This window comes from Microtus pennsylvanicus, chromosome 10 (assembly GCF_037038515.1).
Source record: "Microtus pennsylvanicus isolate mMicPen1 chromosome 10, mMicPen1.hap1, whole genome shotgun sequence".
Lineage (NCBI taxonomy): Eukaryota > Metazoa > Chordata > Mammalia > Rodentia > Cricetidae > Microtus > Microtus pennsylvanicus.
In genome coordinates, this window is record NC_134588.1 from 109,828,147 (window position 1) to 109,849,485 (window position 21,339).

Below are 21,339 nucleotides of genomic sequence, written 5' to 3' on the forward strand. Positions count from 1 at the left end.
GTTTTTATAAAGCACTGGTATCACACATCCTGACAATTGCCGAATTAAGGCAGACAAAGTTAAGTGGGGTAGAAATAGCCTCTTCCTCCAGATTTTCAATTGGTAAGATACTAGCTGGCCCAGTGCCACCACCAGGCACAGGCCCATTCTCCAATCCTGTCTGGCCACTCATTAGTAGAGGTTTGCAGGGTATTTTGTAATGTTAAGGCTTGAACCTGGAGCCTTGTGCATGCTAGGTGAATGCTTTGTCATTGCAATGACCTGGGAGTCTCACTTGACAGTGGTTCTCAACCCTCCTGATGCTACAACCCTTTAATGCTGTTCCTCATGCTGTGGTGAAAGTATTTTCATTGCGACTTCATAACGGTAATTCTGCTGCTGTTATGAATCACAATGTAAATACTTGTGTTTTCCAGTTGTTTTAGGTGACCCCTGTGGAAGGGTTGTTCAACCCCAAAAAATGGTTAGTGATCACCCCACAGGTTGAGAATTGCTGTTATATACTAAGAAAGAAAATGTTGAAAATTCTAATGTGACACTGTTTTAATCCTCTGTGGTTTCGAAATTAACAATCTCCTACAACGCTTACTCTGTCTTCCACGAAAGGATCTCAGAAAGGAGATCCTTAATTTTTCTTACTTTTTGAAATTTCACCAGTTTCTTGAAATGAGCTGCATCCCTAAGTAAAAACGTATTCCCTAAAGTAGTACTTTCTGTATTAGTCAAGGGCATTTCTCCCTAAAAGTGAGGAGGTTATTTATTCAGCATTAAACATTTTTAGAGCATTGTGACACACTTAAAAAGTTGAGTATATTGAGCTGGGACCTATTTGCATATGTTTATAACATATTTTAACTATTATTGAGCCTGAGCCATTCCAAAAGCAGTGTTCCAAATGAAACTAAGAATCAATGTCATAGAGACTGTAGCTATGCAGACTATGTGGTACCTTTGAGATCTACTAAAATTGATTGGCAGGTATTTAAAACAAGCGTATCTAAAGACCCATACTCCTTCCTCCCTCGTCCCCACTCGTGCTTCCCTCCCTCTCATCCCCAGACCCAGCTAAGCCCTGAGCTGCCTCTCCATTTCAAAGGGCAGCTCTTCTGTCTTGACCTTCTGGAGAAGGAAAAGGTTGATAGGCTTTCATCAGGTTAATGAACACCATAGAAAATTTAAAGGTAAAATTACTGGTTTGGCTCAATAAAATTGTTTCATTTTTTTCTAGTTTATGTAGAATGGGACATTATTCAATGGTAAAAAGTGCTAGGCAGTGTCTTGATGCTCAGTGCTGGCAGCTCTTTCAGAGAATCTAGCTTTGGTTCCTAGCACCCACCCACACAGTGTCTCCTGGCCCTCTATCATTCTAGTTCCAATGGATCTAACGCCCTCTTCTGGCTTCTGCAGTCATTGCACACAGTGCACAGACATGCATGTGGGCAAAATACTCATTCACATAAAAATAAAAATGATTTTAAAAAGTCTGCTAGGTAAATAGATTCACATAACAGTGAGATGGAAATAGCAGGGCGGGAATAAACACTGAAGTGAGCTGAGACCACCCTGCCAACTGGTTCCTTTGGCCCAGGATGAGAGGAAGTTTGTTTTTCCTTTTCTTGGGGAGCATTTGGGGCAGTTTTGACTATTCCCGGTATTTGCTATTTCTGCTGACCTTAAAACCCAGCTCATCTAAGGTTTAGCCCCAGAGTTGAGAAGAGTAAATGACGTCCCCTTCTCTCTTTGATGGTAGTCAGACTCCCCCTGATATCTGTCCTGCAGGCGCTGTGGCTGTGAAGAACACTGCTCTTGGCTGTGTGTTCTGCAGTAACGTTGCTTTTCGCTCCGCATAGTATACAAGCTCCTCACAGTGGCTTCCTAGGCGCCCATCTTCCCAGCATGGCCAGCGTTCTCTCGTCACTGCATCTGGCTTCTCCTTTGGTTTTAGAATGCATGTAGAGCCCTAATGTCAGGGCCTTTTGTTTTTCAGTTATTTATCCATGTCATATATACTTACTTGTGCTCCTGTCTCTTCTAAAATAAGTAACATCTAGTAAGTTGATAATAGTAGGTAGGGGTAAGAGAGATAACTTAGTTAAGAGCACTTGCTGCCCTGCTAAGGGACCCAAGTTTGGTTCCCAGCACCCACAACAGGTGACTCACAACTGCCTGTAATTCTAACTCTAGGAGATCTGAAGCCTTCTAACCTCCTTGGGTACCTCGCACATATAGGGCATACACACACTAATTAAAAATACTAATTTCTGATTAGGTTTATTTTTATTTTATGTGTTTTGCCTGCATGTATGCCTGTGCATGCCTAAGGAAGTTAAAAGAAGGTGTCCTGACCACCTGAAACTGGGGTACAGGTGGTTATGAGCCGCCATGTGAATGGGTCCTCTGGAAGAGCAGCCAGTGCTGCTGACCTGAGCCATCTCTCAGATGAGCCCATTGGTAAGTTTTTTAAATTTGCAAGTAGTAGTAAAGAGACAGAAGAAATAGGGGATCTCCTTCAGTCTTCCTACCAGAGCAAATCAAACCTAAGACATTAAACACAATTGAAATAGTCTCTGTAGTGTCTTGATGCAAGCTATTTTGTAACTAAAACAAAATATTGAAAGGTTGAAAATGTCAACACAGCCTAACATTGAGGATAGATATTTTTCCGTCGCATACAGTGCCTCAAGGGCCCTTGCAGTTGGAGAAGGGTGCAGGCAAATGTGTGCTTCCATAGAGGATGCAGGAGCAGCTGTGCAAGCTCCATTTGTCATTTGTAAGTAGAGAGCTCCACTGAGGACATTGTGCGCAGCTCAGCCCGATGGAAATTCCATGAGGGGCTCCTGGAACCCAGCTCCCGTGCCCAGCACATCAGTGTGTTCGAAACAGCCGTCTTGTAGAGGATGTGCCCACCGTGCCTCTGTTTACTATTAAATTAGCACGTTTCTAGGATGTGCCTTTTATTGAAAACACATTGCTGTGTTCTTCACCAGGACGGTTGCTAACCAGTTGGAGGCTGTGATAGCTCTGCCTGTGCTCCTGGGACTTAAAGCCCCTACCCAGTCTGTGGCTGCTACTTTGTGCTCTTGCACAGTTCCCTCTTGTGCTCTGTCCTCCTGAACGTCTGTGTGTGATAAGCCACTCTCTGGTGTTCTCTCAACAGCATCAGCTCAGAGACTCTTTAAGTTACTGTGGGCTAGAAGGCAGCTTTGAGGCAGTGAGGCTGTCTAGAAACATGTTTCTGCCCCCTTTATCTTCCTTTCCTCACTGTCCAACTTTTTGGCACGCTAGTAACGGTTTTGGTAATGGGAACCACAGACTGGAAAGGTAGGAGAGTGTTAAGATTTAGGGAGATGATGTCTTTGAACCTTCTGAGGTGGTGTCTTAGTGATAATTTATTTAGCAAGCTGCGTGCTAAATGCAGGCAGCGAGGAACCTCTGAATGTCAACAAGGTTTTCAGGCGATGCCACAACGGTGAGTTTCCCTGATGTTGTTAGATCATTCTCATTGTGGTGTAGGTATTTCCCCATCAGTGTTACTATGACCTGTGCATGAACTGGGACAAATGCAGTCCTCCCTTGGCTTTCAGGAAGACAGATCCGAGACGTTCAAACAGCCACAGGTGTCCAAGTCCTTGGATGCTCGCGTCCCCCATTAAACAGGTGCAGCTCTTACACGTTCTCCGTGCACGCCCCTCCTGTGCCTTCATCATCTCCAGGTCTCTTACAGTCCTAGCGCAGCGTAAGTGCTGTCTAAATAACTGTTGTGCTGCTGTGCTGTCCTGGGGTGTTTTAAGGAGAAAAGGCAAGAAGCAGTCCGTTCATATCCATTCAAGTGCATTTTTTACTGGGCATTTTTTTTTTTTTTTTTTGGTTTTTCGAGACAGGGTTTCTCTGTGGTTTTTGGAGCCTGTCCTGGAACTAGCTCTGTAGACCAGGCTGGTCTCGAACTCACCGAGATCCGCCTGCCTCTGCCTCCCGAGTGCTGGGATTAAAGGCGTGCGCCACCACCGCCCGGCTTACTGGGCATTTTTTAATTAGATTTGGTTGAGTCTAGAGTGGCCGGTTACTTTGTATTAAACTTCTTCCTTTATTCCAGGCTGCCAGCACACCACTGAACCCCTTAAGTTTTCAGTGTGAATTTGTAAAACTCAGGATCGATCTTCTCCAAGCCTTCTCGCAGCTCATTTGTACTTGTAACAGCCTGAAGACAAGCCCTCCCCCTGCAATCGCCACCACAATTGCCATGACCTTAGGGAACGATCTGCAGAGGTGCGGCCGGATCTCCAATCAGGCATGTCTTGATTTCTCTCTATTGTGGATATTATTTGGATTTCAGAAATTTTTGAAGATGAAAGGTTGTACAGTTAAAATCAGTGGTGTGTGTCAAATACTTACTCGTCTGTATGGCAGATTGATATGATGTCCTGTTTAGACAGCCTTGGTCCTGAGAGAAGGAAGGAGTGACACTGGAGTTGGGAATGTCAGTCATAGCATTAGTTATCTCAGTGACACCTGAAGAGACTGAAACACAGTGTCTTGTTTCTAGACGTCGTTAGTAAATTATTACACACTGTGAGCATGTATGGACATCGTTAGCAAATTATTACACACCGTGAGCATGTATAGACGTAATAGGTAGTAAATTATTACACAACTGTGAGCATGTATAGACGTCGTTAGCAAATTATTACACACCGTGAGCATGTATAGACACTGTTAGTAAATTATTACACACCGTGAGCATGTATAGACACTGTTAGTAAATTATTACACACCGTGAGCATGTATAGACACTGTTAGTAAATTATTACACACCGTGAGCATGTATAGACACTGTTAGTAAATTATTACACACCGTGAGCATGTACAGACACTGTTAGTAAATTATTACACACCGTGAGCATGTATAGACACTGTTAGTAAGTTATTACGCACCGTGAGCATGTATAGACACTGTTAGTAAATTATTACACACCGTGAGCATGTATAGACACTGTTAGTAAATTATTACACACCGTGAGCGTGTATAGACACTGTTAGTAAATTATTACACACCGTGAGCATGTATAGACACTGTTAGTAAATTATTACACACCGTGAGCATGTATAGACACTGTTAGTAAATTATTACACACCGTGAGCATGTATAGACACTGTTAGTAAATTATTACACACCGTGAGCATGTATAGACACTGTTAGTAAATTATTACACACCGTGAGCATGTATAGACACTGTTAGTAAATTATTACACACCGTGAGCATGTATAGACACTGTTAGTAAGTTATTACGCACCGTGAGCATGTATAGACACTGTTAGTAAATTATTACACACCGTGAGCATGTATAGACACTGTTAGTAAATTATTACACACCGTGAGCATGTATAGACACTGTTAGTAAATTATTACACACCGTGAGCATGTATAGACACTGTTAGTAAATTATTACACACCGTGAGCATGTATAGACACTGTTAGTAAATTATTACACACCGTGAGCATGTATAGACACTGTTAGTAAGTTATTACGCACCGTGAGCATGTATAGACACTGTTAGTAAGTTATTACACACCGTGAGCATGTATAGACACTGTTAGTAAGTTATTACGCACCGTGAGCATGTATAGCTTCCTTTGCCATCTTTGTTGATTTTATGTAATAAAGTTATGAAAATGATAACACAATTTTTATTTGAACTGTTACTGAGGATGAGTTTTCTGTGCTTTAATTTTTATGTTTTTCTTCCTTTTTAGATGAAGCAATCCATGGAAGAGTTCCGAAACCTTGCTTCCCGGTACCGAGATCTCTATCAGGCGTCCTTTGATGCCGACTCAGCAACTCTGAGGAACGTAGAACTGTATCCTCTGTCATTTGGAAGACCTTGTTCTTGGGACGTGTTCTCCCAAATACAGAGTAAATTTGCTCAGTCAAAAATACAGATTTGCTAATCCTTATGTCTGTTACAATTAATTAGCAATTTCTTCCTTAGAAATTAAATAGGAGCACATAGCTTCACTCTTAAATTTAATCTTTTTAAAAGGGCTGGCTTCCTGGTGGTCCAGTCCACCTTTGGAAGATCTACCACAGCCCTGAGTCGTGCCCAGGGTAGTGACACAAGCCTGTTGTCCCCAGTGCTAAGGAGACTGAGAATTAGTTGGCCCAGGAGGTGGAAACCAGCCAGCAACTCTGGAAGGCCTTTCTCAAAACAATGCCAGTCAAGCCCGGGTCCCATCAGCCAGGAGCCTTGTGCTCTCTTGAGCAGCCACATCACAGTACATGGCTCGTAGCTAACAACCCTTGGTTATGGCCAGCACCACCTCCGTTCCCTCGATCCTCCAGGAACCATCCATCTTTTCTTATTTACAACTCCCAGTCTTATTGGAAAGAGGGGGAAACTGTTCTGAAGTTGTTAGGCTTGTGAGTTCGCAGTTGTTGGAGTTTTAATTGATTGATTGATTGATTGAAGCTTAATGAGTGCTCAGGATCCTCTGCCATAGGAGTGCATACAGGAGAGTCAGATCACAGCGGAGGAGCCATCCAAACAAAAACTCGGCAGTTGGCTCTCCTCGCTTCCTTCTTTCTCTCTGAAACCTTTTTCCTTCCCAGGAAGTGCTGCTTTATCTAAGGTAAAAATCAGCAGGGCTGTAATTGGCCATGAAAGGGCGTGCCTGTAGCCCTAGCTGCTTGGGAGGCTGAGGCAGGAGGATTGAGACCTTGTCGTTGTGTTCCCGTCCCCCCCCCCCACAAAAAAAAATGTTTAAGACAGGGTCAGGGTCTCTCCGTAACCCTGGCTCTCCTAGAACTCGCTGTGTAGATCAGGCAGGCCTCAAACTCACACAGCTGCATCTGGTTCTTTTTCCTGGGTGCTGGGCTAAAGCTGTGTGGCACGACTGGCTCCTTACGAAAGCAGTTTAAAGGTGGGGGTACATTGGTAGCTCAGTGGTGGGAGCGTGTGTGCAGCATGTACAAGGCCCGGGGGTCAGTCCCTGGGGGATGGGGTCCCACGTTGAGCTCTGAAACACCCTGCCTGGAAAGGGTTTAAATTGCTGGTGTAGACAGCATGTACTCTGTAAAGGAAAAAAGCACAGTGCTCATGTTTACTCATTTAATATTCTAATAGCAAAAAGTGTGAGGCAGGTCTTTGTGTTCTCCTGTGTGACTTAACGCTGCTCTAGACAGCAGCAGAGCTGCTTACTGATATCTCATGCCATAGAAGCCTTGGTTTTGGATCCAGAGTCAGCAAGGTGAGTTGAATGATGCTTGCTTTATAAAATTGCAAATGCATTGTTACCTGATGATCAGTCACAGTAGTGTTTTGGAAAGAAAAGAAAGGAGAGCCGGAGAACTCTTCCTGGTTGCCTAAGGTCACAGAGCTAGGACAAAAAGATGTAGAGGAACCGCTTCCCTCTGCATTTACAGCCTTGACCTAGAAAGAAAACTGAGAAACAAAATTGGCAGAATATGCTGTGCTGGGGGAATTGAGTTAATAACTCAGAGTTGAACTTCATTTGTGTGTGTATGTATGTATTGCCTACATATGTGTCTCTATGATGGTGTTGGTTCCCCTGGAACTGGAGTTACAGACAGCTGTGATCAGCCATGTGAATGCTGGGAATTGAACCTGGGTCCTCTGGAAGAGCAACCAGTGCTTTTAACTGTTGAGCCATCTCTCCAGCCCCTGAAAGTCGAACTTTCCCCAAACCAGAAGATGCTCCTTATTTGCTTTATTTTTTTTAAATATTTATTATGTATACAGTGTTATATATGCCTGTAGGCTGGAAGAGGGCACTAGATCTCATTTTGGATCTTTGTGAGCCACCATGTGGTTGCTGGGAGTTGAACTCAGGACCTTTGGAAGAGCAGCCAGTGCTCTTAACCTCTGAGCCATCTCTCCAGCCCCTTATTTGCTTTATTAAAAATTCCTTTTCCTTCCCCCAATAACTAATTATTCATAATAGTTGTGTTCATTAAAGACTGTGAGAGCCCTCTGTTTCACTCCGCACTTCACCCTGAGAGTCCGCACAGCCTTGGCTCACCAGGTGGTCAGTGCCATCTCTGTTAGAATGTCAGTCTTAGTGGTGCAGCTATTTTTCTTCCACTTACTGCATCCATTGTAATATGTTTATTTCTTGATGAAATTTAAAGTGTAGAACAGAGCCCTGGAGTCGGGCAGATGTCACTACAAATGTCTCATTCTTCACTACTCACTCTGAGAAGGTATTTGTTCTCACTTAGGCACAGTCTCTCTTTCCCAGGCCCTGAAGAGTGAATGAGCAGCTGTCTGTGTGCCTCACTGAGTGCCGTACACATAGCAGCTCTGAAAGGACCAACAGGAACGAGTGTGTGCCTGGTGTAATCACCTGCACTGCACCCACTTCCAGATAGCCCTCTTCAAGTTTATATAGGACTCAGGACTTTTGCTCCTTACCTATCAGAAATATTTCAGAGGAAGGACAGGAAGGTCTAAGCTTTCCTAGCACGCTGTCCCAGAATCCCCTGCTCATTCAGTGCTTTCCCTTCCAGGCTCTGTGCTGACACCGTTCCCTCAGCCATGGCTGAGTCTGGTGGCATGCTGACCTACAGATCTGTCTGTGTTCCTGTCTGTCTCTTAGATGATGTCTTTTCAGTACGTTACTTGCTGCCCCTCCAGTGTCTTTTTTCTCATATGCTAACAAATTCAAAGACCTTCATGTAGGTAGTTAAGAATTACATTTGTAGTCAGATTTGGGTTTAAATTCCAGCTTGTCGGTGAATAGTTGTACAAATGGAGGCAGGTTAGCCTTTCCAAGTGTCATTCCCTCATCTGTGATTGGAAATAACTTCAGTTTTTCAAAGATGAAGTGAGAACGTGGACCATGTTCAGCAGGTGCGTGTGGTATTGGAGGGTTAACTGTGCTGGTCTCTGCTTCAGCTTCCAGGAGTATGGATCCGCTGGGGCTGCCCACGCTGACAGTGAGTACGAGAGAAGAATGATGGCCGTTTACAGCCGCGTCCTAGAAGAGGTGGAGGCGCTCAACCGGAAATATGCCCCTGTTTCCTACATGGTAAGTGGCATTTGTTTTGCTAAGCTTTTATCATTAAGGAAGTGGATATTTAGTTAAATCATCTCTAACAATGTTTTATTAAAAGGTAATTGTAAAGAACATGCAGATTGAAAATGTCACACAAAGAGGTTAGCTACACCCACACTCTGTGCCTGTCATTGGACTTCTGTGCACTTAGAGTCCCTGTTCTGAAGTCTCAGGGCTGCTTGTTGAGTGTATTTTATGCATTCAGCCAGCACAGATTTCAGTGATAAGGATTAAATAGTCCCATCCATGGCAGCACTTAGCCCATCTCCTGACTTGATGACCACACTAACATATCAAGTCTCATGTGGCCAGGTGCAGACAACTTTGATCAAATCTGACCTTGCCTAGGTGCAGACCAACTTGTTTGTTTTATTTACTCTTTCGAAACAACCATATTGAAGTTGAGGTAATTCTTAACTCTGTCACCAAGGTAGAATCACTTTGGGAGCTTTTAAAAATTCATCCCTCAGACCACCCCCAATGACCGTTGACTCTAAATCTGGAATGGAGGCCTGGCACACGTATTGTGATTCCAGAGTTAGGTGCTGGGTTTGAAGGTGTGTGCCACACCCGGCCTGCCTCTGGCAGGTTTAATCAGCATGATCCTGTCATAAGGTAAGGGAGGATACTTCAAAAGCTTCCATGTGATTCTGTCATGCTGCAGTGGTGAAAACACACAGAAAATAAAACTAGTAAGTCTAATTTGAAAAAAAAAATAAGAAATTAAAATGTAAGGTAGAAATCTGTGATTGTGTGTGTGTGTTTTGACTAATTTGTGTACTTCATGTGTGCCTGGTACCTGAAGGAAGCCAGAGGAGGATGTCAGATTCCCTGGTCTGGAGTTACAGATGGTTGTGAGCTTCCATGTGTGCTGGGAATTGAAACGAGGTCCTCTGGAGAAGCAGCCAGTGCTTTTAGCCACGGAGCCATCTCTCCAGCCCACTGATTGCATCTCTTGACATGAATGATTGAGTTCATGTGGGTTGTGGACGTTGCACCTTCTTGCTGAATGGTGTGTGCTCTTGAAAGCATTTGTATGAGCACATGTGTTTCCAGCTCTGCCCTGAACATGCTAAGTTGTAAGTTTGCAGGTTTCTTTTCAGCTGACTTTCTCTCTTCCACAGCACACAGCATGCCTCTGCAATGCCATCATCGCCTTGCTGAAAGTTCCTCTTTCATTTCAGAGATACTTCTTTCAGAAACTGCAGTCCACCAGCATCAAGGTAGGGCAGAAAGAACACGTAATATTTAAAGACTAGCTAAGTAGGGCTGGAGAGATGGCTTATTGAGTAACAACAGCACCTGATATCCGAGCTCAGTCCCCAGGGCCTGCACGGTGGAAGGGAATGACTCCTACAGGTTGTCCTCTGGCCTGCATGTGTGTGCATGGCACCCACACCCCAACACACACACACACACACACACACACACACACACACACACACACACACATGTAGTAAGCATCAGCTAGCTAGCTTCTGAAGATGTTAGTTTTAAGACATTAGTTGGCTGCTTTTACTCCCTTTATTGGATGATTTGAGGAAGGATAGGGGCTTGAAAGTTACTGTAAGACAGGCCTTGGGGTAACGGGAGTCCATCGTTGTCTCTTACCTCCAGAAATGAGTTCTTAGAAGTCTGTTGTAGTTGCCTGCCCACGTCTTGAACTGAGTCTATGTGAGAGCAGACCCAGCTTTGGTCAAAGCAGGCCAGTGCAGCATCACCAACCTAACTTCCAGGCACTCTTGCCTTTGGAGGATGAGTTTGGAGAACTAACCCACAAAGAGAGTTAGTGTATTGAAAAACTTCAGCCACTCAGAATTGAAAAGCTATTTTTGAATGGTTGGGAAAAATGGAGACTGTTCCCTAGAGAAAGCTTGAATTCTGCCTGTCAGTGAACTTTTGCATCCATTTAATGTTTTTGGTTGGAACTAGCATTTCAAAAAGACCTTAATCAGCAGAAAAGCTGATTATGGAAGGGAGCAGGCCTAAGGCAAGCTGTCTGCACAGTCGATGACAAGGTCAGCGGCTCAGTAACATCAGGAAACTCATTCCCTTCACCTTTAGCCAAACTTGAGCTTTCTACAGTTGAGGCGCATCTGGGGTTTACACTGTGCTTTTAAAGAAAAGCTGTAAGTTAGAAATATTACTCAGCAACCTTGAGGCCTTGGGATCAGTCCCCAACACCCAAATTGCTTGCGTTCTGTAGTGGCATTTCATTTGTATTTTAGTAAATAAAGCTTGCGTGAAGTTCAGAGAGAAAAACAGTCACCCTTGCCAGCCTTACAGACTAGACAGTGGTGACACACACCTTTTCCCAGTAGCCACACTAGTTTGCCATAGAAACTGGGCAATAGTGGTGCACGCCTCACTTACAGTCTCATTCTGAGATTCCTGGAGACAGGATCACCTTTTCGGACTGAGGTCGAGGTAAGAGCCAGTGACTGGCTGCTTTGCTTTTCTGACCTTCATGTTGAACCCCAATTTCTGTCTCTGGATTTTTATTAATCGTGCTACAGGGTTCATTGTGGAAACTTTTTTTAAATAACATACTTAGTTCAGTGAATTATCTTAGAATTTTAAGTCTGTTTGCATTTGAATCCAGTCTATTTAAATTACTTGAGACAGTTGCCCAGAATTTTTTTTCCTAGAATAAAGATGTCTCCAGTGGACATGAAAATCATGCGTAGCCTTTCACCTGAGGAGTGTTCATTGCATCCCCTCCCTGAGCAGAGCCCTGGCAGACAGCGCCTTTGCCTGTTTCCCTCACACGGCCTGGCCGAGTGAAAGCTCAGAGCTGTTGAAAAGGAGCCTGGGGGATCTTGACTGGGAAGTCATCTGCAGGGTGGTACCTCCCCAGTGAGGTCCTGGAGTGGCTTATGGGCTCAGTGCGGCCAGGTGTGGGAGGAAGCTTGGTTCAGGCTGTCAGCACTTATGCTACTGTTTCCCCAGCTTGCTCTGTCCCCGTCTCCCCGGAACCCAGCAGAGCCCATTGCTGTCCAGAATAACCAGCAGCTGGCCTTGAAAGTGGAAGGTGTTGTCCAGCATGGCTCCAAACCAGGACTCTTCCGCAGAATTCAGTCCGTGTGTCTGAGTGTTTCTTCCACACTGCAGAGTAAATCCAGCCAAGACTACAAGGTAACCTGTGTGAGGAAGAACTGTGTGCAGCATGCTGGCCCCAGGTGGGGCTCTCCTCTGCTCAGGCAGCTTCATTTCCATTGGACAGGGTCATAATAACAACAGCACAGCAGAGGCCTGGGCAGAATGTTACTTGGTGTTTCTCTTTTCTCTGCTTGAACCAGATAGTGGGCAAAGCATTCCAGCAGAGATCAGAACACGAGTTCTGTGACTCTTAGAGCACACAGCAAGAACTATGTGAACATGTGCCTCTGATTGGGTTTCCCACCCTGCCTAGTCCCATGCAACTCAGAGACCTCACCCCCTCATGCCTACTTCCTTTCCTGAAACCTTGTTCATAAGACCCACCTCCTCTCGAGCCATCTCGGGGCTCCACCTCCTCAGGAGGAGCACTGCCTGCTGTGGCATAACGTACAGGGAATCTTGGGACTTCGCTTCCTTGAGGTGTCAGGAAGTAGGTAAGTGTTCACCAGCATCAATCAGGCTGTGTGCTGTGTGACCGTCTGCCCTGATAGGGTTCCCCATCAGCATCGCTCAGCAGTTGATACTGCCATCCAAAGCCAGGATACTGCGTATGGTGACATGCAGCACCACTGTCTCTGCTTAGACATTTCATCCACAGTATGTGCCCAGGTTACTCTGGCATATTTAAATCTCCTTAAAAGGAGCATTTCAAGGCTGGGGAGATGGCTCCATGAGTAAAGTACCTGCTTGCAGTCACGAGGACCTGAATTTGGATTCCCACAACCCATGTAAAAAGCTGACCCTGAGTGAATGCCTGGAACTCAATGACCAGCCCCCCTGGCCAAATCCATGAGAACCAAGTTCACTGAGACCCTGTCTCAGAAAATAAAGGTGGAGTGTGATTGAGGAAAAACCCCAGCGTTGACCTCTGGCCTCCACTATGCGTATGTGCTCACACATACACGTGTGTGCACATGTATACACACAAACACCCAAGCATTTCTTTATCATCAGTATTTTAGGCTGAAAAGCTGCGGGAAGGACTGGAGTGGTCACCATAGTCACTTCATTTTCTTGGGTGATTGTAGGGATAGCCCAGCCCCTTAGAGGGCGTGTTCGCCTCGGGCTAATGTTGGCTCCGCTGCTCTTTTTTTTTTTTTTTTTTTTGTATTTCCTGCTCATCTGGATTCCTGGTGTTTAATGAAGCTATCCCTTCATTAAAATTTGCTGTTTCATATAAAGCTAGCCTGGTTATGGTTACAGGTGATATCCTCTCACCCTGCACCCTGACTACTCTGAGAAGGCCCAGCCTCCATTCTCTCCCCATCTTTCTTTTGATTGATGACACAGAACGCGAGCCCTTAACCTCCCATAAGTACTTCGCAAATGACGCCCGGAGGGCTGTATGGGCTGTGTTTAGAATAACCATATGGTTGAGTGATCTCAACCTGGAAACTGAAATGAGAATTTATGTAGCTTGTCCTTAGACGGGGCTCAGTGTCCTAGAGAACACTGAGCAAGCAGCTCGTGCTGATGTTTAACAATTCTTGTGTTGTAGATCCCCATTGACAGCATGACCAATGAGATGGAGCAGAGGGTTGAGCCACACAATGATTACTTCAGCACCCAGTTCCTGTTGAACTTTGCTGTCCTTGGAACACATAGCATTACAGTGGAGTCCTCCGTGAGAGACGCCAATGGCATCGTGTGGAAGACCGGCCCCAGAACTACCATGTTTGTCAAATCCCTGGAGGACCCCTATTCCCAGCAGATCCGTCTACAGCAGCAGCAAGCCCAGCAGCCTTTGCAGCCACAGCCACAGCCACAGCCTCGAAGTGCCTACACCCGGTTTTAAATGTGCTCCAAGCACACTGCACACTCCCACACTGCACAGCCGTCAACCTGCAAGAAGAGTATATCTTCGTGTGCATCGAGTGTAAATGTCGCGGTGTAAAATCCATCGCTCACTAATGTCCGTAATGTGGCATTCTGAAGGTTAAGAAGTCACCGGCTCCCAGCCAAAAGATTACACCTTCTTCATTTCTTTTTTTTTTTTTGGTTTTTCGAGACAGGGTTTCTCTGTAGCTTTGGAGCCTGTCCTGGAACTCGCTCTGTAGACCAGGCTGGTCTCGAACTCACAGAGATCCTCCTGCCTCTGCCTCCCGAGTGCTGGGATTAAAGGCGTGCGCCACCATCGCCCGGCTCCTTCTTCATTTCTTAAACCCAGTCTTCTGCCTCACACTTAGCATTTCTGTTGTTCTTTCTGGTTGGTGAGCTTTTCTTCAAAGAGTGGTCACAGATCAGTGGTAGATTTGACTGGATCTCTACCAGAATGATTGTGCTGACCAGCCCAGACCTGGAGTGGGAAATCCTGTCTAGTGCGTGCAGGGTTCATTCAGGGCCAGAGACTGAGACCTTCTCGACGGGGAACCTGTGGTCCACAGTCCGGCTTCCTCCTTCTTCGTTGCCACCTCCTATCTGTCTCCTACACTAAAGCAATGCTAGTTTTGGTCTTTAATTGATCCAAAATTTAATTTCTATGTAGTGTGTTGTTTTTTGTGGCATGTGACTATAACACAGATGTTTACATTTTTTTCTCGAAGTGGACATGGCTCCCATATAATGTCTTCCTTTTAATGTAGAAGGGACAGATCCTTCCCTGTGGTCTCTCCTGAAGGAGGTGCAGACTCTGCACTTGATGTCTACATAGCAGTTTGCGTGGCCGGTGCTCAGGGAACAGCGATTGATGGTTAGCCAGAGAAGCCCTTTTTCTGTTTTAGTCCTAGTTGAAAACTATGACAACATACTTGAACTTTATACCGGGCATGTTTAACTGTCCTTGTGTAATTGCTCAGTGTTTGGAGACCACGGTTAGTAGACAGGAGAACTGAGCATTGCCGGTAGCAGTGTGTGTGGTTAGGGGGTGGGGTGCAGTGCAGCCGCTGAGAGCGTGAGCCCTGGATTCCTATGTGAATAAATCTCTTCATTTCTGTGCCTGGGTCTTACTTTGTTCTCTCCACAGACATTCTGATAGAAGGCTTGAGTTGCTGTTTTTAAACACTGTTTGGTTTTTTGTTTGTTTTTCCTGTCACATTACCTCTGGGGCTGAGAAGTGATTGACAGCTTGGGTTCCCTGAGGTCACTTTGCTTTATGAGATGTTGCTCCTGAATAGCAAATTCTGCTTGTCATAGCATGTGCAAGTCTACAGTTTCCACTGTAAGTGATGTCCCCCAGAGCCACCAAGAGCACAGAGTGCACAGTCTGCACTTGATCAGTGTCTGGGGACACTTCCAGAGCTCCAGGGAAGACCTGTGTGGAGGCCGCTGTCCTTTGCTGAGTCAGTGTTCCACTTTGGCTCTGTAGAGTCAGACTTTAGTGTCTACAAAATGACTGAATCGGGCTAGACTTCTCCAGTCTAATTTATCAGGTGACTGAAGAACTAGAGATGAAAAAATTGGGGAAATAATGTCTTCAATGATGATTCAACTAAGGGCCAAGGACCCCATCCACTTATTCTGCCACGAGCCCGACTGAGTCCTCAGAAAAAGACTTTGTGGTGGTGCAGGCCTCTCTTTATTTTTTTTAATTTTATTAACTTTTATTGAGCTCTACATTTTTCTCTATTCCCCTCCCTGCCTCTCCACTCCCTTTCAACCCTCTCCCAAGGTCCCCATGCTCCCAATTTACTAAGGAGATCTTGTCAAAGAAAAAGACTTTTTATGTTTGCTTGTTTTTGTTTATCTGTTTTGTTTGTTTGTTTTTTGAAACAGGGTTTCTCTGTGTCGCTCAGACTCACCCTGGAGCTCACTCTGTAGACCAGGCTGGTCTCAGACTGCCTCCGTCTCCTGAGTGCAGGGATTAAAGGTGTACACCACCATGACCAGCCTCAAAACCTCTTTTAATAACATAAAATTTGGGGAGGTCATAAAAGAAATTGGTGGCTTACTATATTTGTTTTCTTTCTGGAGAATTCTACCATGAAACAGTGCTAGAGACCTGAAATTCACTCTGTAATACAGGCTACTTAAAAGCAAAACCGATAGGGTGGGCATGACGGTGCACACCTTTAATCCCAGCGTGGAGGTTGCAGGGTTGGGTAGAAGCAGGCAAATCTCTGGATTGAGGCCAGCCTGGTCTACAGAGAGTTCCAGGACAGCCAGAGCCATACAGAGAAACCCTGTCTTGAAAAACACAGAACAAAACAAAAAAGTGGTTTTGATAGTTGTGGTTATAAACTCTTGGGTTTTGTGTACTGGGACTCCCTACAAGGTTGGAAAGCATTCAAAATAAAAGCAGGTCCAGAAAGTCAAGAGTGGAAAAGTAACTGACTGTGGAGCGGGCCCAGGAGCAGGGTCGCCTGCTCACTGTGCAGGGCAGCATGCGTTTATATTTTTAACACTAATAAATGAAAAGAATGTTTTAAAAAAGATGAGCATGCTCGTTAGGAAATAAGCATGTTTCCCAATTTGGTCATAAATATTGTGAGCCTCACGGCTGTGAGGGCATAGTCCTTGTGCCCACACTGCCCACATTCAAATTTACCTAAGTTTGTGACCTTAGGAAAACTAAGTACTGGGTTATTGTTGCTATGATGAAACACTATGACTAAAAGCAACTGGAGACGACTTACTTATCCTGAACCATGGTCTGTTTAGGGAAGCTGAGGTTGTAACTCAAGCAGGGCAGGAGCCGGGAGGCAGGAGCTGAAGCTGAGGCCATGGAGGGGCGCCACTTCCTGGCGTGCTTCACAGGGCTTGTGGCTTGCTCATCCTGCTTTCTTAGAGAACCCAGGCCAGGACCACCAGCCCAGGGATGAACCACCCACAATGGGTTGGGCCCTCGCTTGTCAATCACTGATTAAGAAAATGCCCCCAGGCCTGCCGACAGCCCTGTGGGGAAGACAGTTCCTCAGGTGAGGCTCCCTCTGGAGTCAGGCTGGCCTAAACCAGCCAGCACACTCGCTGCACACTCGCTGTGCCTCCCTAACGACTGCTCCACCTTGCTCTGGGCATTCTTGCTGTGTTGTCACTGTCCTCCCTGTTGTTTCAGTGTGAGGGTCACAGGCGCTCAGGTTGGCCTTGAGCTTTCCCTGTGGCCTCCCTCCTCACCTATCCGCTGCCGGCACTGCAGATGCGCACTTTGTCTGGCTGGGTCAGTTCTTAAATTTCCTACCAACACACTTCAGGCTCCACTGAATAATAAGATAAAATAAAGTGGGATTTTTTTTTTTTTTTTGGTTTTTCGAGACAGGGTTTCTCTGTGGTTTTGGAGCCTGTCCTGGAACTAGCTCTTGTAGACCAGGCTGGTCTCGAACTCACAGAGATCCGCCTGCCTCTGCCTCCCAAGTGCTGGGATTAAAGGTGTGCGCCACCACCGCCTGGCTAAAGTGGGATTTCTTACCACTGCCTGTTACAAATCAAAGCATTTTAAAGCAAATATACAAAGAAGATCATACAGAGTGGTTTCTGCTGGCCACCTTCAGTGGCCATGATGATGATACATTGACTGGTTATATTCCAGTGTAGATGAGTCTTCTTGTGTGACCTGCGGAGCTCAGAATGACCTAGGTGGCGGCCACGTGACTATGGAGAATTGGGTTACTGCCTGTTGGTATCTAGAACTCAGCCAGCCCTGGGTGGTGATGGTGGGAATGTTCTGGATGTGCTCCATCAGCCACTGGCCACACTGGCTACTCAGTCCTGAAGAACAGCTAGGTCTGAAGAGGGCGCTGGGATCCCTGGAACTGGAATTACAGGTGGTAATTGGCCTTGTGTGGGTACTGGGGATTGAACTTGGGTCTTTTGGAAAAGCAGCCAGATTCTAACCATTGAGCCATCTCTCCAACCCGTTTCTGAAATCTTTATAGCATCCTCCGTGTAGCAGGAAATGATCATGGGTCATTAGGAAACCGTCCATTGCTGACATTCCTTCCTTTGGCTTGGAAAGTGGCTCTCAGAGACTGCTGGGAGCCCCTCTCCTGATGCAATGCCCGCTGTGCTTGCCAGGCTGCCTGGTGACTTGAGTCCTTTAATGTTGTACTGCCAGAGACTGTAATCACAGGCTCACGTGGGCATCATCAGATCTATCAATGCTTGCTGTGTCCCCTGGGATGCTTCAGCTAAGATTGCACTGTCAGGGAAGAAACGCACCTGGGCTCAGTTGGCCCTTGTTAGGGAAGAGCCTGCCCTCAGCTCTGCCCCACCTCCGCACCTCAGTGACTGATAAGTGCACCTTTCCTCCCGCTGAGCAGGGAAAGTAGCTCACTGGCATCCCATGTCTGCTGCTTAGACAGCAGCTTTGTCCAAGCAGAAGTTTGTGAACTCAGCTAGTTCCCAGATGATGCCCAAAGCTTGGCCAACAAGACCACAGCTTTGAATTCATTAACTACTGAGCACTACCAAGTACCGGATGCTGGAGGTACAGTGGCTGACCGACTCTCTGAGGTCAAGGCCATGCCATTTCCTGCTTCTCACCCTCGGGGTGAGCCAGGTGCTCATGAGAAGCCTCCTCTGGCCTTGACCACAGAATAAACCTGCTCCCCCAGAACCTGGCTGGTTTCTCCCTCGGGATGGGGATCTCCAGGTAGCTGCTGGTCCCTCTGGGACACGGCACTCAGCTGGTGCCTTTCCGTCAGTGTTGCTCAGCCCCGCATGCTCTGGGGCCGAGCCATTCCTAGCTCTTAACATGCCTCTGACCTGTGTTTGGGGAAGATGGGAAGTCCTTCAAAGCCTGGGTTCTCTCCCGTCTCCAACTGTCCCACGGTGGACATTCCAAGGCCTTTCCGCACCTCCCGGAAGACCTTCAGCCAAATCCTCCAGACAGGCTCTCTTGTTAGCCTCTGTGACTAGCATCATGCCTAAAGTGTAGAGTCAGCTACTGAGAGGGCTGGCTTGAACATGGAGTCTTGGGTACATGGTGGTGCAGGTCAGTGATATCCCCTGATGTCCTGAGCCCCTCAGCAGCCCCTAGCACTTCTTGGATTCTCCCATCTCACACCCCTGACACTTGGTGTCGCCTGCGAAGACTCATGTAGGTACCTGCAGGATCCTAGTGTTTGGCTAGTCTTCACCTTGAGTCACCTTTCCCATGTGCCCTGGTAGCCAAGAGGCTTCGTGGAAAGAAACATCAGCTGTTAAACCAAGAATGTTCTGGGCCATTTGAGGACCCAGGGTTGGAGAGGAATATAGTCTCTGTTCTTGCATTTCCATCCCTCGGAGTTAACTGTGGGCACAGCTCTGGGCAGATCTGGGGCCATAGATGCTTCACCAGCACTGCCAGCTGACTGGGGCTTTCTGGGTCTGAGGTTTCTCCAGACACCTCGGCTTATACCCACGGCTAGTTGGTAGATCCTGCACTGGTAACATCACAACAGCTCCATTCTCATGTTTTACAGTTAGCTGTCCCCTCCAAACAGCGTGAAGAGAGGAGACAGTTTCTGCAGAGATGCATAGGTTGAGGATGAGGAACAGCTTGGGAGTCTGAAGACAATCTATACTAAAGATCACGCGTTCCTGAAGGCCCTTAGGACAGGTCTGCCCAGCCACCAACCAAAGTTTCCCAAGGCCCCTTGGGAAGGCAGAGGGATAAACAATATGACCTTGGTCCCATGCCCTCACGTGGAGGCTTTGGCTAAAGGCTTCTTCCAGGACTGCCTGGGAGATTGAGTGTGGTCTCCCCACCGAGTACCTGCCCCCCCAGAGGAGTCTGGCCTATAGATACAGATATAAATAACCCAAGAGACTACTTTTCCTTAAAGCAAGTAGCTAGGGCTGTGGCCCAGAAGGGAAGGAAGGACTCAGAGAGGATGCAATGAGCAGCCCTGGAGGTAGGGTGAGGTGGGGAGGGCCCCTGACTGCTGGGGAGGTAGGGTGAGGTGGGGAAGGCCCCTGACTGCTGGGGAGGTAGGGTGAGGTGGGGAGGGCCCCTGACTGCTGGGGAGGTAGGGTGAGGTGGGGAGGGCCCCTGACTGCTGGGGAGGTAGGGTGAGGTGGGGAGGGCCCCTGACTTCTGGGGAGGTAGGGTGAGGTGGGGAGGGCCCCTGACTGCTGGGGAGGTAGGGTGAGGTGGGGAGGGCCCCTGACTTCTGGGGAGGTAGGGTGAGGTGGGGAGGGCCCCTGACTTCTGGGGAGGTAGGGGGAGGTAGGGAAGGCCCCTGACTGCTGGGGAGAGTAGGGTGAGGAGGCTGTTCCTTGTTGAGTTTCTGTGAGATGTACCCTGACAGGGAGGGATGGCCTCCTTTTGGAAAGAAGGGTCTGTCCACAGCACTCCCTTCCCCTAGTCCCAGCACCCCGGTTCCCAGCCTCACACCTTCCTGTCCTAATTGGTTCCAGTTTGGGGCTGGGGTTGCTGGTGCAGCTCAAAGACCACTCTTTCAAGAGCTTACACACTCAGACCCAGCGCAGCAGTCACACTTGCTTCTTAACACCTCCAGGTGTGACCACACTGCAAAATAGCACCCTGGGTACAGCATGAGCGTGCTGTGTGTCTTTGTTCCACTCTTTTTCCAGCCCAGAAAAGCCAGGTTGTCTGTCCATGTCACCTCTCCGTGTTCCTCCACAGCCTGCTCAGACCACCGGGTTCTGGAAGTTGTCCTCACTGGACAGAGTGATAGCTAATATTACTATTTCCTGTTACTAGACACAGACTTCTCTTGCTCTCCACGCCCCTTCCCACACCCATGCCACATGCTTGTTGTTCTGTCCTGAGTGAGCTGCTACTCCCCTCACCATCAGAGGAAGAGAGACTTTAAGGTGACTAAGGAAGAAAACCAACATTGACCTTTGACCTGCTCAACCACACACTCGTGTACACAACACAGGCACACATACAACCACACACTCGTGTACACAACACAGGCACACATACAACCACACACTCGTGTACACAACACAGGCACACATACAAACACACCCAAGAGAAGCAGCAGGCAATGATGCTAGTTGACCCTCACTGGCCTCGGGCAGCAGCATCCTCCTGGTCAGAATGTAGAACGTTGTCTTTGGAAGTCCGGTGATGTTCTCATGAGTTGACCGAGGCCCTGCTACATCAAGGTCCTCAGGGGATTAGGTGACACACACAGAGTCCCATGGGATGCTCCTGATATTGGGAATCTGTTCATCCATGGTGCTGAGGTCTGGGAGGCATGAGAAGGACACCATCAACCAAGAA

The 21,339-nt window shown here is 46.9% G+C and overlaps 1 protein-coding gene across 4 annotated transcripts in view; it reads left to right on the top strand.

The window, feature by feature from the left end:
• Positions 1–21,339, top strand: part of Ints7 (integrator complex subunit 7) — a 502,168-nt gene that overhangs the window by 50,384 nt on the left and 430,445 nt on the right. The window contains exons 14-21 of one of the 4 annotated variants that reach the window (XM_075989496.1): positions 4,094–4,288; positions 5,754–5,857; positions 7,176–7,244; positions 8,912–9,044; positions 10,196–10,294; positions 12,021–12,206; positions 13,729–15,044; positions 15,091–15,161. In XM_075989496.1, the coding sequence (XP_075845611.1) occupies positions 4,094–4,288; positions 5,754–5,857; positions 7,176–7,244; positions 8,912–9,044; positions 10,196–10,294; positions 12,021–12,206; positions 13,729–14,025 (1,083 nt within the window). In that variant the 3' untranslated portion in view covers positions 14,026–15,044; positions 15,091–15,161. Of the gene's footprint in view, positions 1–4,093; positions 4,289–5,753; positions 5,858–7,175; positions 7,245–8,911; positions 9,045–10,195; positions 10,295–12,020; positions 12,207–13,728; positions 15,162–21,339 lie in introns of those variants that run through there. The other 3 variants (XM_075989499.1, XM_075989498.1, XM_075989497.1) reach the window with 3 other exon arrangements.